Below are 14927 nucleotides of genomic sequence, written 5' to 3' on the forward strand. Positions count from 1 at the left end.
TTTATTTTTTTTCAATGCCACATAAAAAATGCACAAAAGTGAAAAAATATATTGTTTTACCACTAGTTACCACTGAATAAATTGACCCAAAAATGAAAATATAAAGGTATAATACATATTAAGGTGTGAGTGCTAAAGTGGTTAAAAAGAGTTGGTCTTTAAATAAATTGGGGAACTATAGATGAGAGAGATATGAAGTCTATATCTATTTCTTTATTATGTGCCAAAAAATCAATCATCATAAATAAAAGACTAAAGCAACTTCAGGAAGCACCTTCATCAAGTCAAGACTTATGGAGCGAGTCCTCAGAAAAGGAGTCTTGTGAAATACATTAAGCTAAAGCTATGGGAATGCTTCTGTAAATTGGATGCCAGTATTGTTAACATGACTTGTTCTAGCATCAAAATTTAAAAAGGTATTACTTTTCAAAAGGAACTAGGTATCTTATGTGACTGTTTTTTATTTTATTTATTATAATGGTTGTTGGACAGAGAAGAAAAAATAAAGATAGTTAGTAGTTGCATTTTATTTTTTATTTAGAAATATTGTTACCTTATATCTGAAAATAATATTCAGAGTATCTTAAAACGTGTCAACAATCTTTTATTCCCAGGTTTCTCTCACACAAATTGTCAGACAGAGCCTCATTTATATATGCAATGCTGGCAGAATATTTCTGAAAGGCGCTATGTGGTGTGCTAAACTCACGGGCACAGAGACAGCAATCTGAATCAAGACTAGGAAATCATTTTTGGAGATGTCATGAGTTCAGATCTAAATGGAATCCCTAACTAATAAGGCATTGAAAACAGACAAATACAGAATGGGATTAACAGGAGGTATGTCAGACCCAAAAACCAACACAAGTTCAATGGCCAATTTAATATGCTTTGCTGCCCTTTCTCATACAATGATTATCCTAATAGTTAACATACATATCAATAGAAAAATAAGGACGGGGCCCAGCTAACTAAAAAAAATCTTTAATGTAGTGTATATGCTTTCCAGATTACTTTATCAATCTTATTGCATACAATTATGAATTCTTTTTTTCCCCATGATTTTATTAAGGTTTATAGGTAAAACAAAGCACGGACCAGCATAGATAAAATAACATGAAACATTTGCAAAAGAGTGTGCAAAAAGAATACACAGAATTAATAGCAAAACTGAAAATCAATTTCCCATTTAACAGATATGGTTAACAAAAAAAAAAAANNNNTAAGTATGAAGGTAGAGAGAGAATGGATATTGGAAAAATAGTGAAAAGAGAGTGAGAGAACCCCTGCCTCTATTCATGGAGCCACCTCTGGATATTGTATCCTAAGATCTTAATCATGTATTGAGAGTGCATGAAAGGTTATCATTTATCATTATCCAGTCCAGTCCATAGTCAAGGATGAGTGAGAAACTTTGCCAGAACTTGGCTATAGTGACTTGAGCTGCTAAAAGGATATATTGTCATAGGCACTAGAAGGCAAAGACATGAAAAAGGCTTAAAGGTTTATTTTGGCAATGTGTTCAGGGATCATGTGCCAATGTAGCAGAGTTTTGTAGTTAGCCTCCACCAATTATTTCTGACAAGTTTCAAGCAGCGTTCTAGCAATCCCCAACATTCTAGGCCAAATGCAGGTCACTCTCCTTTAGCTTCATGTGTGGACATTTATTAGAAGTTGTAGATGAACTTTGATATACTCTATATCAAATACCTATATTCGATTTTTAGTTGTTTATATTCATTTACATAAATATTTGAAAGTAGTAGGCTGAACTTGAAGGGACCAATTTAGGTTTATATAAAACAAGTAATCGGATTAGCATTAAAAAGTGCTGCCTAAAAAATTGTGGAGCTCCTTTCTATCTACTAAACTTTGGAGCTCAGATATGTTGCAGCCTTTGATGAAGTCAACGATTCTTAGGAAACACTTGATTATATACCACCAAAATGACTGAAAATAGTGACCAGGTAACCCTCAACAAGAGCCATAGAAGCATAGAAGTATGGGGGAGGATAAGATGCATCTTTCCTTGCATCTGCCCCACACTGAGAATAGATAAGCTAATGTGGACAAAGTACTGGGGTCTCTTTTTGAGAGTCACCCACATTATTGTTTAAATGGGTAAATGGGTGCAAGGGAGTGCCTCCAAGGTGGTCCACTGGGGTAATGTTTAAACATAATAAAGATATTAAGACAAGGTAAAATGTAAGCTTCAATTCACCTTTCTAAATAAAAATTACTCAACATGAGTTCATTATGCGCAATATTACGTGTATTTCTGATGTACATAAATATGTTTTAATGTACAGTTACAAACTGTGTGAGGGAAAGAGGTTATTGTACAAATATATAAATAAATCATTTCTATGATATAAAACTGGCCTGTTATTCCAGATTTCTGCTGTCATATTTTGTCTTGATCTGGTTTCTGTAACACGATTAAATTATTTTAATACAATACTGCGTGCAGTTGGAGACATTGTAAGGAGCCCCTGGAGCTTCTACTGTATTTTATATTTATACATGAAGAAACCCATTTAAAACAGTCATATCAAAGTGTATAATCACCTTTACCCAGTAAATTAAGCTTGTAAACTGCACACATGTAATTCTACATTGCTTTATCACCTAACATAAAGCAGTGTGCAAGCCATAGTATCCGACGGATCTATAACATGGAAATACAGTTATTATGACACAATTTTTAATATGATAAACAGCATTAAAGGTTCCTAAATAGGAAAAAATGTGATATTTACAAGTTTTCTGTTAGAAGTAATTTTAGTTGAAATACCCACAATGCATCCCACACACTATGAGAAATATTTATATCAGAGATCAGATAAAGCTATCTATACTTCATTACAGTGTGCTTTGATGTACACACCAAATAGAACCCCTGCCAGCTTCAGGAGCAACCCTGGAGTTCCAAGGAAACCCTACTGAGAATGGCTGCTTTAACATGGTAATGGAGTTTTTTCTATTAAGCTTCTTTTATTAGGCATTTGTTACAGGATGACAATGATCTATCCTTGTCACAAACACTTTCTCACCCTTTAGTCACATTACTATGTTTCTCTTAAACAAATGGTACCAATAAGCTGTTGTGGTCTACTTGCTTCTCTTATGGTAGAAGCTCACAGCCTTTGCCAATAACCTCTCATGTACCATTGACGTCCGATACTCTCTTTACATGGTTTCTGTAGTTCATAGATCTTCTTGAGGAAAACATTTACACAAAGCTTGGTATTCCACTGTCATTTTATTTCACAACATAAAGCCTTGAGGGAAAATCATTGGAAATGTGATATAAACATTCCTGGTAACAACTAAACAGCATGTACAGCAAATCCATTGATATTTATCACTTTTGTAAAAACCAAAACCACAGGGTGTTTATGTTTATTACAACAATACCAATACCCCAGCATAACTAAAAAACAGAGGTAATGTATAAAACAGAGCTAAAGCAGGGGAGGTTTCTTGCTTTGAAGAATTAAAAGTTCTGACAAAATTGTATTGTTTGAATTACCAACATGTTCTACATTGCTGACTATGTGAATAAAAAACTTTTATACAGCTGTTATTTTAAGGGCTTGTGTCAATCGGCTTTGTCTTGTGTTGATGGCATCAGTTTAGGATGCTTCTGAGATCATTCAGGATTTACTGACAGGTGCATTTCACCTGAAGTTGACTTACATATGTCCTGTATTCAACCTGCTTTAGGCAATTTTTCCAAACCCATAGACATGTATAGGAAACAAAGACCTGTGTACATAGGCCCTAACATCCCAAGTTAGGAATTTCCACACTTGGAATGAAATTAACCTAAAGAAGAGGCTTAGAAAACACAAGTCCATACATTGACTTGTGAAGAAGAAGTAGGAAGGTCCTTAAATTGCAGGTTCTTCAGGTACAGCTTCCTCTTCAGCATGGACATCATAAAATCCCACTCCAAATTTCATGAAAGAACCTTTACAGGCACATGTGCTTATCTAACCTCAAATTCAAGTTATAGAAGGAAGTCATTGTCAGGGAATTATTTAGGCAAAGTTAAAAATTCTCCACTTTAATAACTGAATTAATACATGATGAGTGATTGCCAAAATACATTGTCATCTGTAGAGTAAAACTGGCCATACACTGGTCAATATTTTAATTGATTAAACATTAGATTCAATTAAAACATCAAATCTAAGAAAATGTATTAAAAACTAGGGTGCTCCTAATTATTATTGATGTTGATCAGTAATGCCTGTTCTTCAGATGACTGACCTGGATGGGTATGCAGGAAGGAGTCAAGGGGGAAAGCAGCTGGCAATTGATGGGATGATTTAGATCAAAGTGGCATTGTTGTTGTTTTTTTTACTATACAGTATAATAAATACAGTGGGGAGGCCATCCTAAGGAGCAGCAGTAAATAGGACAAAAGCTATGCATACTGCTGCTGCAAATATTGGGATGCATGTCTTTTGGTTGCCGGTTTTCTGGGTGGTAGGCTATCAGGGAACATTGCCCTTTCCACTTAGACTGGGTCAAGGTGTTGGCATATTCATTGTTTACCAGAACAATTGTATTATCTCCTTGTTTTACTTTAGGCTACGTACACACGTGCAATAGTTATCATCGGAAACAAATGATTAACGACGGATCGTCCGATAATCGTTAACAAAAAAAAGTAAACAATGACTGGCCAACAACGCCAATGAAAGGAATGTTGCTGGAAATGAATGGCCATCGTGGCAGATCACATTGGGTGACGATCGTTCGCTATCTATTGTGTATGGTCGTTCAGTGATCGTGGATGTTTCTGGGGTACGCTTTCTCCTGTACTCGTCACTTTCTGCATCGTTAAAACGATTATATCTAGTGTGTGTACATTATTGGTGGATTATATTTCAAAATAATCTTAAATAATCGTTGATCGGTCGTTAATTGTTCGTTTTCCAATGATAATTTTAGCACGTGTGTACATACATAGCCTTACAATACCACATTTAACAAAAAGGTGAAAAAAAAAGAAAATAGGAAAAAAAGTAAAACATATCAGATCCCAAATTATTCAATTTGCAAAACTTTGAAAGAACATTACATAGATTTTTTCTTTATTAGTCATACTATAAATTTTATGGGGAGAATGGAATAATCATTACTGTCCTTTGTACTATTAGGAGAATTCATAATATAGCTTGTATTCGCAGGAACCAACAAGAAAGTCAATTAGACTCTCGGCATTTTTCACAATGATCTCCCTCAGCTAATGTTGCTAGTCTAAGAGGAGATAAGCCATATAATTTTACAGGAAGCAGCCCATTGATTCCTTTAACAAACACAGCTTGGCAATCTATCTTCTATACAGAATAATGAGGTGGCAGGAGTGCAGTGGAAGAACCCATCTTTAAGACATCACGTAAGGGAATCCAGCTGTGCTTGGATAGTCTCAAGCTATTAAAAAAAGGAGAGAAAGATTTTTATGAAGGATTATTTACACACAAAAAAACAGAACAGTATTGACGCTACACATATTAAATTTACTTACGTAAAAAGTTATTAAATATGTGGCAAATTCTCAGAATATCTATTTCATAAAAAGCCATTTCATTTAAAAGCGTAAATGAATATTCAAGATTTCAGAGAACTGAACACCTGTTTTTTATAATGGCAAATTACAATTTCTCATTTGGCACTATAGTGGAGGCTGAGCTGCAGCAGGGAAAAAAAAATTCAGCTTTGATTGTGGTTAATCTTCTGTGCATAGCGAGGTAAATTAAGGCTCTTTCTAAAGATGGAAATTAAACGCACAATCTACGAACATAATTTTCATGGACAACAACAGCCCAATTTATTGCAATACATGCTGGATGTTTGTGAATAGAGTAGCATTTTTTTGGGCTGTTATTTTTGACCATTACTAGAAAAAGCCATTACAGTTAGAGATGTATTATTTCCTATGATTTCTGAAATGAATCAGAAATAGTTTTATATGCTTGGAAGCATAGGTCAAACATGATATTTGGTAGTGTACACTGGATAAGACATAAGGGCATGCACAGTAAGTTTGTATCTCTTTCCTTTGTTCATGTGTATTATATGTATACCTTACAGTAAAAGAATTGCCATATAGAGTGGATGCCAATTATGCAAATCCTTTCTTTTTATTCTTGTAATTCGACTTGGGGTATGTTCACAAATGTGGTGTTTGTAGTTCAAATTATCCAACTATCTACAGTTAAGTCTCAGGGAATTGTTTTAGGCATTTTTTTTGTTGCAGGTGTTTTTATTGTCTTGCAAAGTTGATTAATTTTTTATTTAGTGGGCCCCCCCAAGTCTCGGTAATAGGCTTGGGACTTTCATGGACAGTGAATGGGGCAAGCAAATGTGTTTGCCCCGTTCTTATCTATATAAGATCCTCTGGAATCTGGCTTTCCTAAAAGGGTGGAGGCAAAAAGTGTGTAGATCGCTTCCCTTAGGCAAAACCAGATCCCTGTCTTCCCCCATCAGTGGCAAAGGCCATGGTTTGGGGACAAGGTCCCATCCCCAAAACATGACCCCCTTGTTCTTTTTAACTTTAACAAGTTGGGTGTTTCTGCATACTATGGGTTATCCACCTCCTGTTTTATTCAATAAATATATTGGATATATTAAACACAATAAACTAATTCTTTGTTGTTGTGTTAACACGCTAACATATGTGCTTTAATACAATGCACAAGAATGGGCAATGTGAAAGGGCCCTCAGTAAATTCAAAAAGTAACTAAGTAAGCCATAGGGAAGTAAGCTATAGGGGATACCCCAGGAATTACTGCCCTTTTAATTTTATTATGTATAAAACAAAAGAATATTAAATAAACAATGCTATGATAAAGAAAGGTAATCAATACCCACCTTGTTATAAAACTCCAGGAGCTCCTTGTGGTTAAATTCAATAAAAACTTTATCCCGAATCTAGAAGAAAATATATTTAAGAAACAAAATAATGTGAATTCTGTTCATTATTCACTTTGTACATAGGCAGTATGTAAGAGACCCCACTGCCAAGCATACTGGAAACAACTGAGTGGAGAGATCAATATTCAACACTACCTTTTTGTTTTTTTTAAAAAGAACAAAAACTACCTAGACTCCATGGGCTTAGAATTGAACTATAGCATGCTAATAAAAGAAATCTGACTCCTTGATAAATAAAAAGAAACCTATTTCATAAATTCCTGTCCTTGTTCTGGATGGCCTGATAGATAGAATGAGGTATGATTCTTCCCATGGTTGGTTGGGTGGTCATTGTGTTCTGGGATTACCTTCACAAATTTAAATTCAATGAGTATGCAGAAAAAAGGACATTTTGGTTCCACAATTTTTAAAATAAAATGATTATCTGGAACTACTATAGTAGTGGTTAAATATAGGCATGAAGTCATGAAGACATACGAAAGAATTTGCAAACATCAATAACTGTTTTGCACTGAGCAGTCAGCAAGATGATTGTTTTAATCTTCTAACCTCTGCTGGAAAATACATGTATAATCTCATTTCTATCTGCACCACTAGAAACAATGTTCAACTAAAGGGCAGCCCTGGAATATGGATGACACCAGATCATAAATGTGTTCGACAAAATTGAAAAACTAGGTTTGTGTAGAAAAAACCCTTGAGAACAACTTCACACATTGCAATAATCCTTGAAAGCAATTGCAGATCCTTACATGCTTCTGTTTTGTAGCTACAGAGGTAATCCATTACATTGCACTTACTATACTCTTTTAAAATGTGTACTATAAAAGGTTTACTATAATTGCATGATTCAAGTGTTAGAAGAAACAATATGCCCTTACTGTCCTATTAGATAAGCTAGAATGTTAAATGTATCTCAACAAGTATGAAATTACTAGTGTAGTAAATCTAAGAAAAATTGCTGGGAGTGCCACATTTCAAGCAATCTGTTTTTATTATGACATGGCTGTGGGAAAAACAGTGGGCCACTTAAAGAGGAGAAGATTGAAATTTATGTAAACCCAATCACTAAAATCTCATATAAGCCCCTGTGTTACCACAATCTCAAAAAACTCCAACTTTACAAGTTAAAAAATAATGCCTGCTAAGCCTGCCAGTGATTGGTATTTTTTGTTATAGTTCCCCAAATGTGCTCCTGCATTGTCACCATATCAAATAGGCTTCTGATAGAAACTACCACCTAGTTCAACATACCTGACCTATTCAACACACATTACACAGGGAATTGTTATAGTAAACATCTTTTCAGAAAACTAAACCCTCAATAAGGTATATTGGTGTAGGGATTCTAAAACCCTGTTTACAAACCATTTGCTACTACTACACAGTGAATAATACTGTTTGATATTCCACTCTTCAATAATTTAACACTGTGCAAACCAACACTGATCTTTTTCTAAGTTAAATGTTCTGGGCTTTACTCACCTACTCTCTGGTGCTGTCCCCCACAGAGTCACCTAATCCCATAGCACTAATACAGTCCTGGGCTGAAAAATGCTTAGAATCTTTCTACTGACTTTATGTAAACCCCGGATTACACAGAATAAATGGCAATTTTTCGCAGGTCTAACTGGTACTGTAATATTACTCTAGCTTAGGTACGGCGGGTGGAAGCAGGGGTAGGGTATGCCATAGGGTTGGGGCACTCAATAAAAAAAAACAGACTTTTAGTTTTAGTACATATTCTTGTTTAAGCCCAGTGGTGGTGTGTTTCCATACAGATATGTTGTTTTAAAATAATATATCTATTTAGGTGTCCTGTCTTGTCCTAGTTCTTTGGTAAGAGATCTGTTTGGAAGCACTGTGTAAAATAAATGGTACCCCATTGTGGTGAAATATTTAATATTTACTTTTTACTGTACCAGAGAGAAAAAAAGATAATTTAGGAAAGGGTAATCCAGCCTATAAATGGGGTCTCCCCTCAATTTCAAAACAAGGCCCTTTAAGAGGCTTGGGACTTTCATAGACAGGAAATGGTGGCAGCAAGTGTTTGCCCCACTCCTATCCATGTAAATTCATTAGTATCTGGCTTTTTTAGGAAAGAAGGGGCAAAAAGTGTGTAGCTCCCCTCCCTTAGGCAAAACCAGATCCCTGTCTGCCCCCATCAGTGGCCGGAGCCATAGTTGGGAAGGGGTCGCAACCTTAAAATGTGGCCCCACTGTTCTGGGGATTTGTGGGTGGGAAAATTAAATCTGGATTTGTTAACTAATACATACTTATACTCGGAATTTTCACTTTACATAAAAAGGTAGAGAATGCTTTTATGTAGGGTAAAAATTCTGTTTAAAAAAAAAAAAAAAAAGGGTGCAGCACCGCCCCCCAATTCTCGTCTGCCTAGGCAGTCGAGAATGAATGGGAGCGCAGAGCCTCCTGGGATACCTACGTCAGGCATCCCAGGAGGCTCTTGGGCGCTCCTTCTACGCATGCTACGGTGATGAGCCCGAGCATGCACAGTGAGGCAATTTTTTTTGTTCATCCTACGTCACTTGATCTAGCCCCTGGGTCAGGCAACGTAGAATGAAGAACCCAGAAGAGAAGAGGAAGATGGCGACGCCCAGAGCGCCAGCTCCCCGACAATTGCCAGGACGATGCCGGACCAGATGCCGGACTGCACTGCGGGATTAAAGGTAAGTGTGATTTGTTTTTTTGTTTAGAATATAGTTCCTCTTTAAGCTTTTACCCTTTGTTTTCATATATCTAAGAAGTTGTAATATTCTTCTATTCTCTTTATTTCTCTAGGATTCTAAGCTCTTCTGGGCAGGGTCCTCCTCTGCTCCTGTGTCACTTTCTGTATCTGTCTGTCTGTTGCAACCCCTGTACAGTGCTGCATAATATGTTGTCACTATATAAATACTGTTTATTAATAATATTAATATTGCTACAGTTTTGGCTCTGGTTCTTTTTTTTTAACCAGTTTGGTGATGCTGCATGCCATGTGACCTTCCCACAGTTTAGGTTCTACAAAATACAATATTATAGACACAAAAATATGAGATTTTATTTTAAAGTCTACTGTACCCAGACTATGGACATTAAATTATTTTCATATTCCTAACAAGCAGTAAAATAACTTTTAAATAAGCTGTCCTGGGCCACTCTTGCAATTGGCCATATGATGTAAAATATTCTCAGTAGTCACAGGAAGATTTTCTAGCATTCCCAGAAGCATCGGATGTCATGTAGTAGAAAGTAACAGGATAAAACTTACATTTCATTGCCTCTAATATCAACATTGAAATCAAACCTCTCCGCAATGCCTATACATAGAGAGGTGTGGCTAGTTGAAGGGTTTGGAATATACTTATGGTAAAGTTTTGACAGTTTTCAGTCACAGACCTCCAAAATGCTAATAACTTATATTGGATATGTGTCAGAAATCGTCACCTCTATATGTATCATTGGTCAATTATTCAGAAAGAATTAAAGCTAATATACAAGCATGGCAGCTAACATTTACTCAGGAGGTCTGATCAGAAGTGGCTCTCTGTATTCCTGTGAATACAGCCTGGTCTTTAAGTCTTAGTACTTTACAGTGTAACTACCTTCCAACTTATGGGTACCTTACCTAAACAAAACACACTTTTTTAAGCACCCTTTTATTTTTTTGCACGTCAGGGTAAATGGTACAGTTTGAGCATTGTCAGACCGTAAAGTTATTAATGCAGAGAATTCTTTTCACAGTCGAAAACTTCATACCAAAAACAGCCACATTGGCATATAGTAACCAAATCCTAAATTCTTATCAGTATCTAAAATAAATGGTTGAGATTCTACATTAAACAATTCCGTATCATTTCTCTGGTTTCAGCCTGCATTTTATGGATGATAAAACAGAGCCTAGCTGGCACCATATACAAAAGTCTTTGTCAGGTTTCTTGAGGGAGACAAAACGTAAATGTAAAACACTGAAAATATCATTTGAAAGCTGATACATCCCTCAAAAGTAATTCTAAATCATTAAACAATACATTCTAATGCACACGAATGTGAAAGAATTGGCTTTCTTTTTAATTAAATTGACAGCACAGTCCGGGCTATATAACAATTCTTGACATGAAGTCTGATTAAATGCATTGCCCATTTTTTACTGATTGGAAAATGCTCGGAGGATTCTATCAAACACTGCATTCAGGCATTGTAGACACAGCTGCTCTACTCAATATTATTCTGTAAGGAGTTATGCAAAGTCAATAATACATTAACTCTCCCTAAAGTGAATATATGTTAATGTCTTCAAACCAGTCAACTCTTTTCTAAATTTAACAGTGAAACTGGAAATTTACAGGAACTGACATAATACCAATACACCTAATACATATTACATATTCTCTAACCACAGATGCAAGGTTTTAGACCACATCACTTAACAAATGTTAAAGCAGGTAAAAAGATATGCAGTCTCTGATTGTTCAGCTCTCTTCTCTTTACTTGCAGTTACCAGGCTGTCTTAATAATCCAATGGCTTCAAAATCACAGATATGAAACCTACTTGAAGATCAGATGCTGACTTCAGGTGCTGCATATTTTTTCTAGACCATAGACTCTCAAGTTATGAAACCAGAGAGAGTCATGAAGTCACAAAACCAAAGCATGCAATTATAATCAGCAGCTGAAAAAAAGATCAATTAAACTACAAAAGCTAGTGGTTTGTTACATTATGCATTCATTACGTAATTTTGACATTAGATTTTTTAAATGCAGGAAAGTGGTTGGATGTTAACATACAAGGAATGCTTATTTTTAGGGGGTTAGAAAAAAAGCCCTGCTTCTGACTCCAAATACTTGACAAACACCCAACCACTGAAGGTCACCCAGCTAATAATTTTCGAGATGGTCCTAGGATGCCACAATTTCTTCTTTACCTCTTTTCTTCTTTTTGGGCTGAGGAGTTCTTACTAAGGCATTGTTCTTGCTAAGGCACTAAGGTGTGATGACATCAGTGCTGCAGTTTCCACACTGTAACACAGAAGGTGCAGGGTGGCATAGTCATGCCCCCTTGGAGAAAAAGCCTAATATACCCTGCTAATAGACTATGTCCCGAGTCTTATAGCTTTACAAGAAGCCCAGTGTGGCTCAGTGTAACAAAGACATTAGTTGTAAATAAGAAATTAGTTTTTACGCCTAGAAGGAAGGACCTTTGGGTATAGATTAACTTTATAAAGGTTGGAAAAATGGAGCAAGTAAAGCATTAGATGACAGCCACGTGACCCTAGGCAATCCCTAGGCTTTAGCAATGATAAACTGGCTGTCTGCTTAGGTCCACTAATCATTCTGAATTTTTATAAAAGCATACTCATCTTGGGGTTCCATTACATTATGCCCACTCAAAACATTGTTTCCATTTATAGACAGATTCAGGGAATTTGCACAATTTGCAACCTAACAGGTTTTTAAAGCTATCCACCTGCATTAGAGATGTTTACTGATGACATTTTACAGGCCGGGAAGTAAGAGGAAATCTCCAACAGCAACACAGACAGTAATAAATATGTTTTTCTCTTTTTTTAGAGTAGGCGATAGCTATAACTCCTATCCAATTTTTATTTCGGTCTGGCAATGAAAATGTTGGGTAATATTGTTTAACAGAGTGCTGCAAAATGATATTTATCGTTCAAATCCTGGACATCATGACTTGCACATGCTGATTATTACACCTAAATCAAATCTAATCAACTAAGAATTGTAAAAAGAAGAACATCTACTAATAAAATCCAGTAGGCATCAAATAGATGAGCAGTTATAAGATGTATAAACAGGCTCCCCAGTGCATTACTGCTGCAATAAAGACCATGGCTCGGCTGACAATAGTAAAGCCTTTCTACAATGTACACAGATTGATGTGGATCACAGAATTTTAACAATATAAATAGAAGAAATTTTAACGGGAGTAATTTAGTAATTTAATTTAGAAAATCTAAAGCTGATAATCAGTGGAGAGTATTAACATACTATAGTTGAAACATAACAATTTTATTAGTCATACCAATAACTCTGACATATTTGATACTGCATGGGAGCAATGGCTAACCTGTGCATGTCCAGTTTGTCATTAAAAGGTTCACTCCACACAATAATTAATAATTCACAAAAAACAACAAAGTTTATTGCAAAAATCTGTTTTTGTATAAAGCACTGTACTTCCTGAATATAAACCACTAATGTTTTCAAGCAATCCGGATCAGATATTTCACAGCAGTCTTGTGCTTATGTCAATTTTATCTGGACTGTTGATATACAGTGGATATTTTTGACGTTTCATTTTGCATTTGAGGCCTGTTGTTTTTCATTTCAGAAATATGTATACTTTGGAGCTGCTGGTATGCGATAATGGGGAGTGCATCTCAATAAATTAGCTAATCGTCATAAAGTTAATTTTTTTCAGTATTTCAATTCAAAAAGTAAAACTTGTATAGTATATACAATCATTACATACAGAGTGATATATATTTCAAGAGTGTATTTCTTTTAATTTTTTCTGATTATGACCTACAGGTAAAGAAAACCCAAAATTCAGTATTTCAGAAAATTAGAATATTGTGAAAAAATGCAATATGGTAGACCCATGGGGCCTGATTGATTAAAGCTCTCCAAGGCTGGCGAGAATACACTTTCAGCAAGATACCTGGGTGATCAAGCCAACAAGAAATGGATTTTTTCTTATTATTAAACAGTATCCTCCGGGGACTCCGGTTTCCTCCCACATCCCAAAAAAAACCATGCACTTAGGTTTTATTGGCTTTCCCCTAAAAAAAAAACAAAAAACAAAAAAACAAAAATAAAAAAAAAATTGACTAGACTAAATTAATAATATGATATGCGTATGACTATAGTAGGAACATTAGATTGTGAGCTCCTTTGAGGGACAGTTAGTGACACAACCATGGACTTTGTACAGCGTTGCGTGATATGATGGCGCTATATAAATACTGTATAATAATAATTGTGATATGATGGCGCTATATAAATACTGTATAATAATAATTTTATATATATATATATATATATATATATATATATATACACACACAAGCCAATGGAATGAAAACCTTTAAACTTAACACAATTACAATCCACCCAGTGTGTGAAAATGTGAATACAATTCTAAAGGTAAGCACAAAATCATTCACACTTACAACCAGTTATTATTTCACAAGGAGGATCTCAATGAGATATACTGCAAGTTCTATCAATGGCCAGCATGATTTTACAGTTTCCTATTGAATGAAAATGTCTTGCTGTAATGATCTTTGTAGATTTACAAAGCAGTAAAACATTTAATGAGAACTTTATATAGACATAGTAGTTACGTTGAGGAAAAATCTCAGCTTGAGATATCTTAGAAACCTTGTAATGTATAGACATGTCCAGCACCACATTTAAATCAAACACTGAAGCAATGTGCTTGTATGTGATGATAGCCAGAGTTCCTGGTGTTCAAACCTTCTGTAACATCAGCATTTACCTTTCCTTTGTCAGATCCACATGCTATACAAAAAAGGAGGAAGGAAATGTTGAATTGGTTTTCTTTAGTATGTTGAAGCTATAAAGGGCATTAAGACTCTAAGTGTGCCCACACTGGCTACTGTAGCAACGAACAAGATAAGAGCACAAAGAAGACATGCCAGGTGAGCAGTTTGTTGATTTAGGGCTTTCTAAATGGAGGAGATCGCTATGCGTGTCTATGCACTCTGCCCTTGACATTACAAAAAGCATGTTGGATGTTGGTGTATCTAAAGTGCATATTTGTGTGGGGAGTGGTTTATGGAATCTATGGAACACACAACATTGTAAAACAAAGTACTTGGTTTTTAGTAACGTAACCAAAAGACAATATATACCATGGTACCTCAACAAAACCGTAAAAGACAACAATATCGCACAAGGTCAATGGCCCATATGGCTCAACTCAAAAAGTTGT

General features: G+C 35.5%; 1 protein-coding gene across 1 annotated transcript in view; it reads right to left on the reverse strand.

The window, feature by feature from the left end:
• Window positions 1–3243: 3243 nt before the first annotated feature.
• COMMD10 (COMM domain containing 10) overlaps window positions 3244–14927 on the reverse strand; it is a gene marked incomplete in the record, with an annotated part of 165968 nt that continues 154284 nt past the window's right edge. Inside the window, 2 exon segments of the mRNA XM_072416061.1 lie at window positions 3244–5445; window positions 6887–6946. Of these exon segments, the coding sequence (XP_072272162.1) occupies window positions 5407–5445; window positions 6887–6946 (99 nt within the window).

The sequence above is a fragment of the Pyxicephalus adspersus genome, chromosome 6 (assembly GCF_032062135.1).
Source record: "Pyxicephalus adspersus chromosome 6, UCB_Pads_2.0, whole genome shotgun sequence".
In the NCBI taxonomy this organism is placed as follows: Eukaryota; Metazoa; Chordata; class Amphibia; order Anura; family Pyxicephalidae; genus Pyxicephalus; species Pyxicephalus adspersus.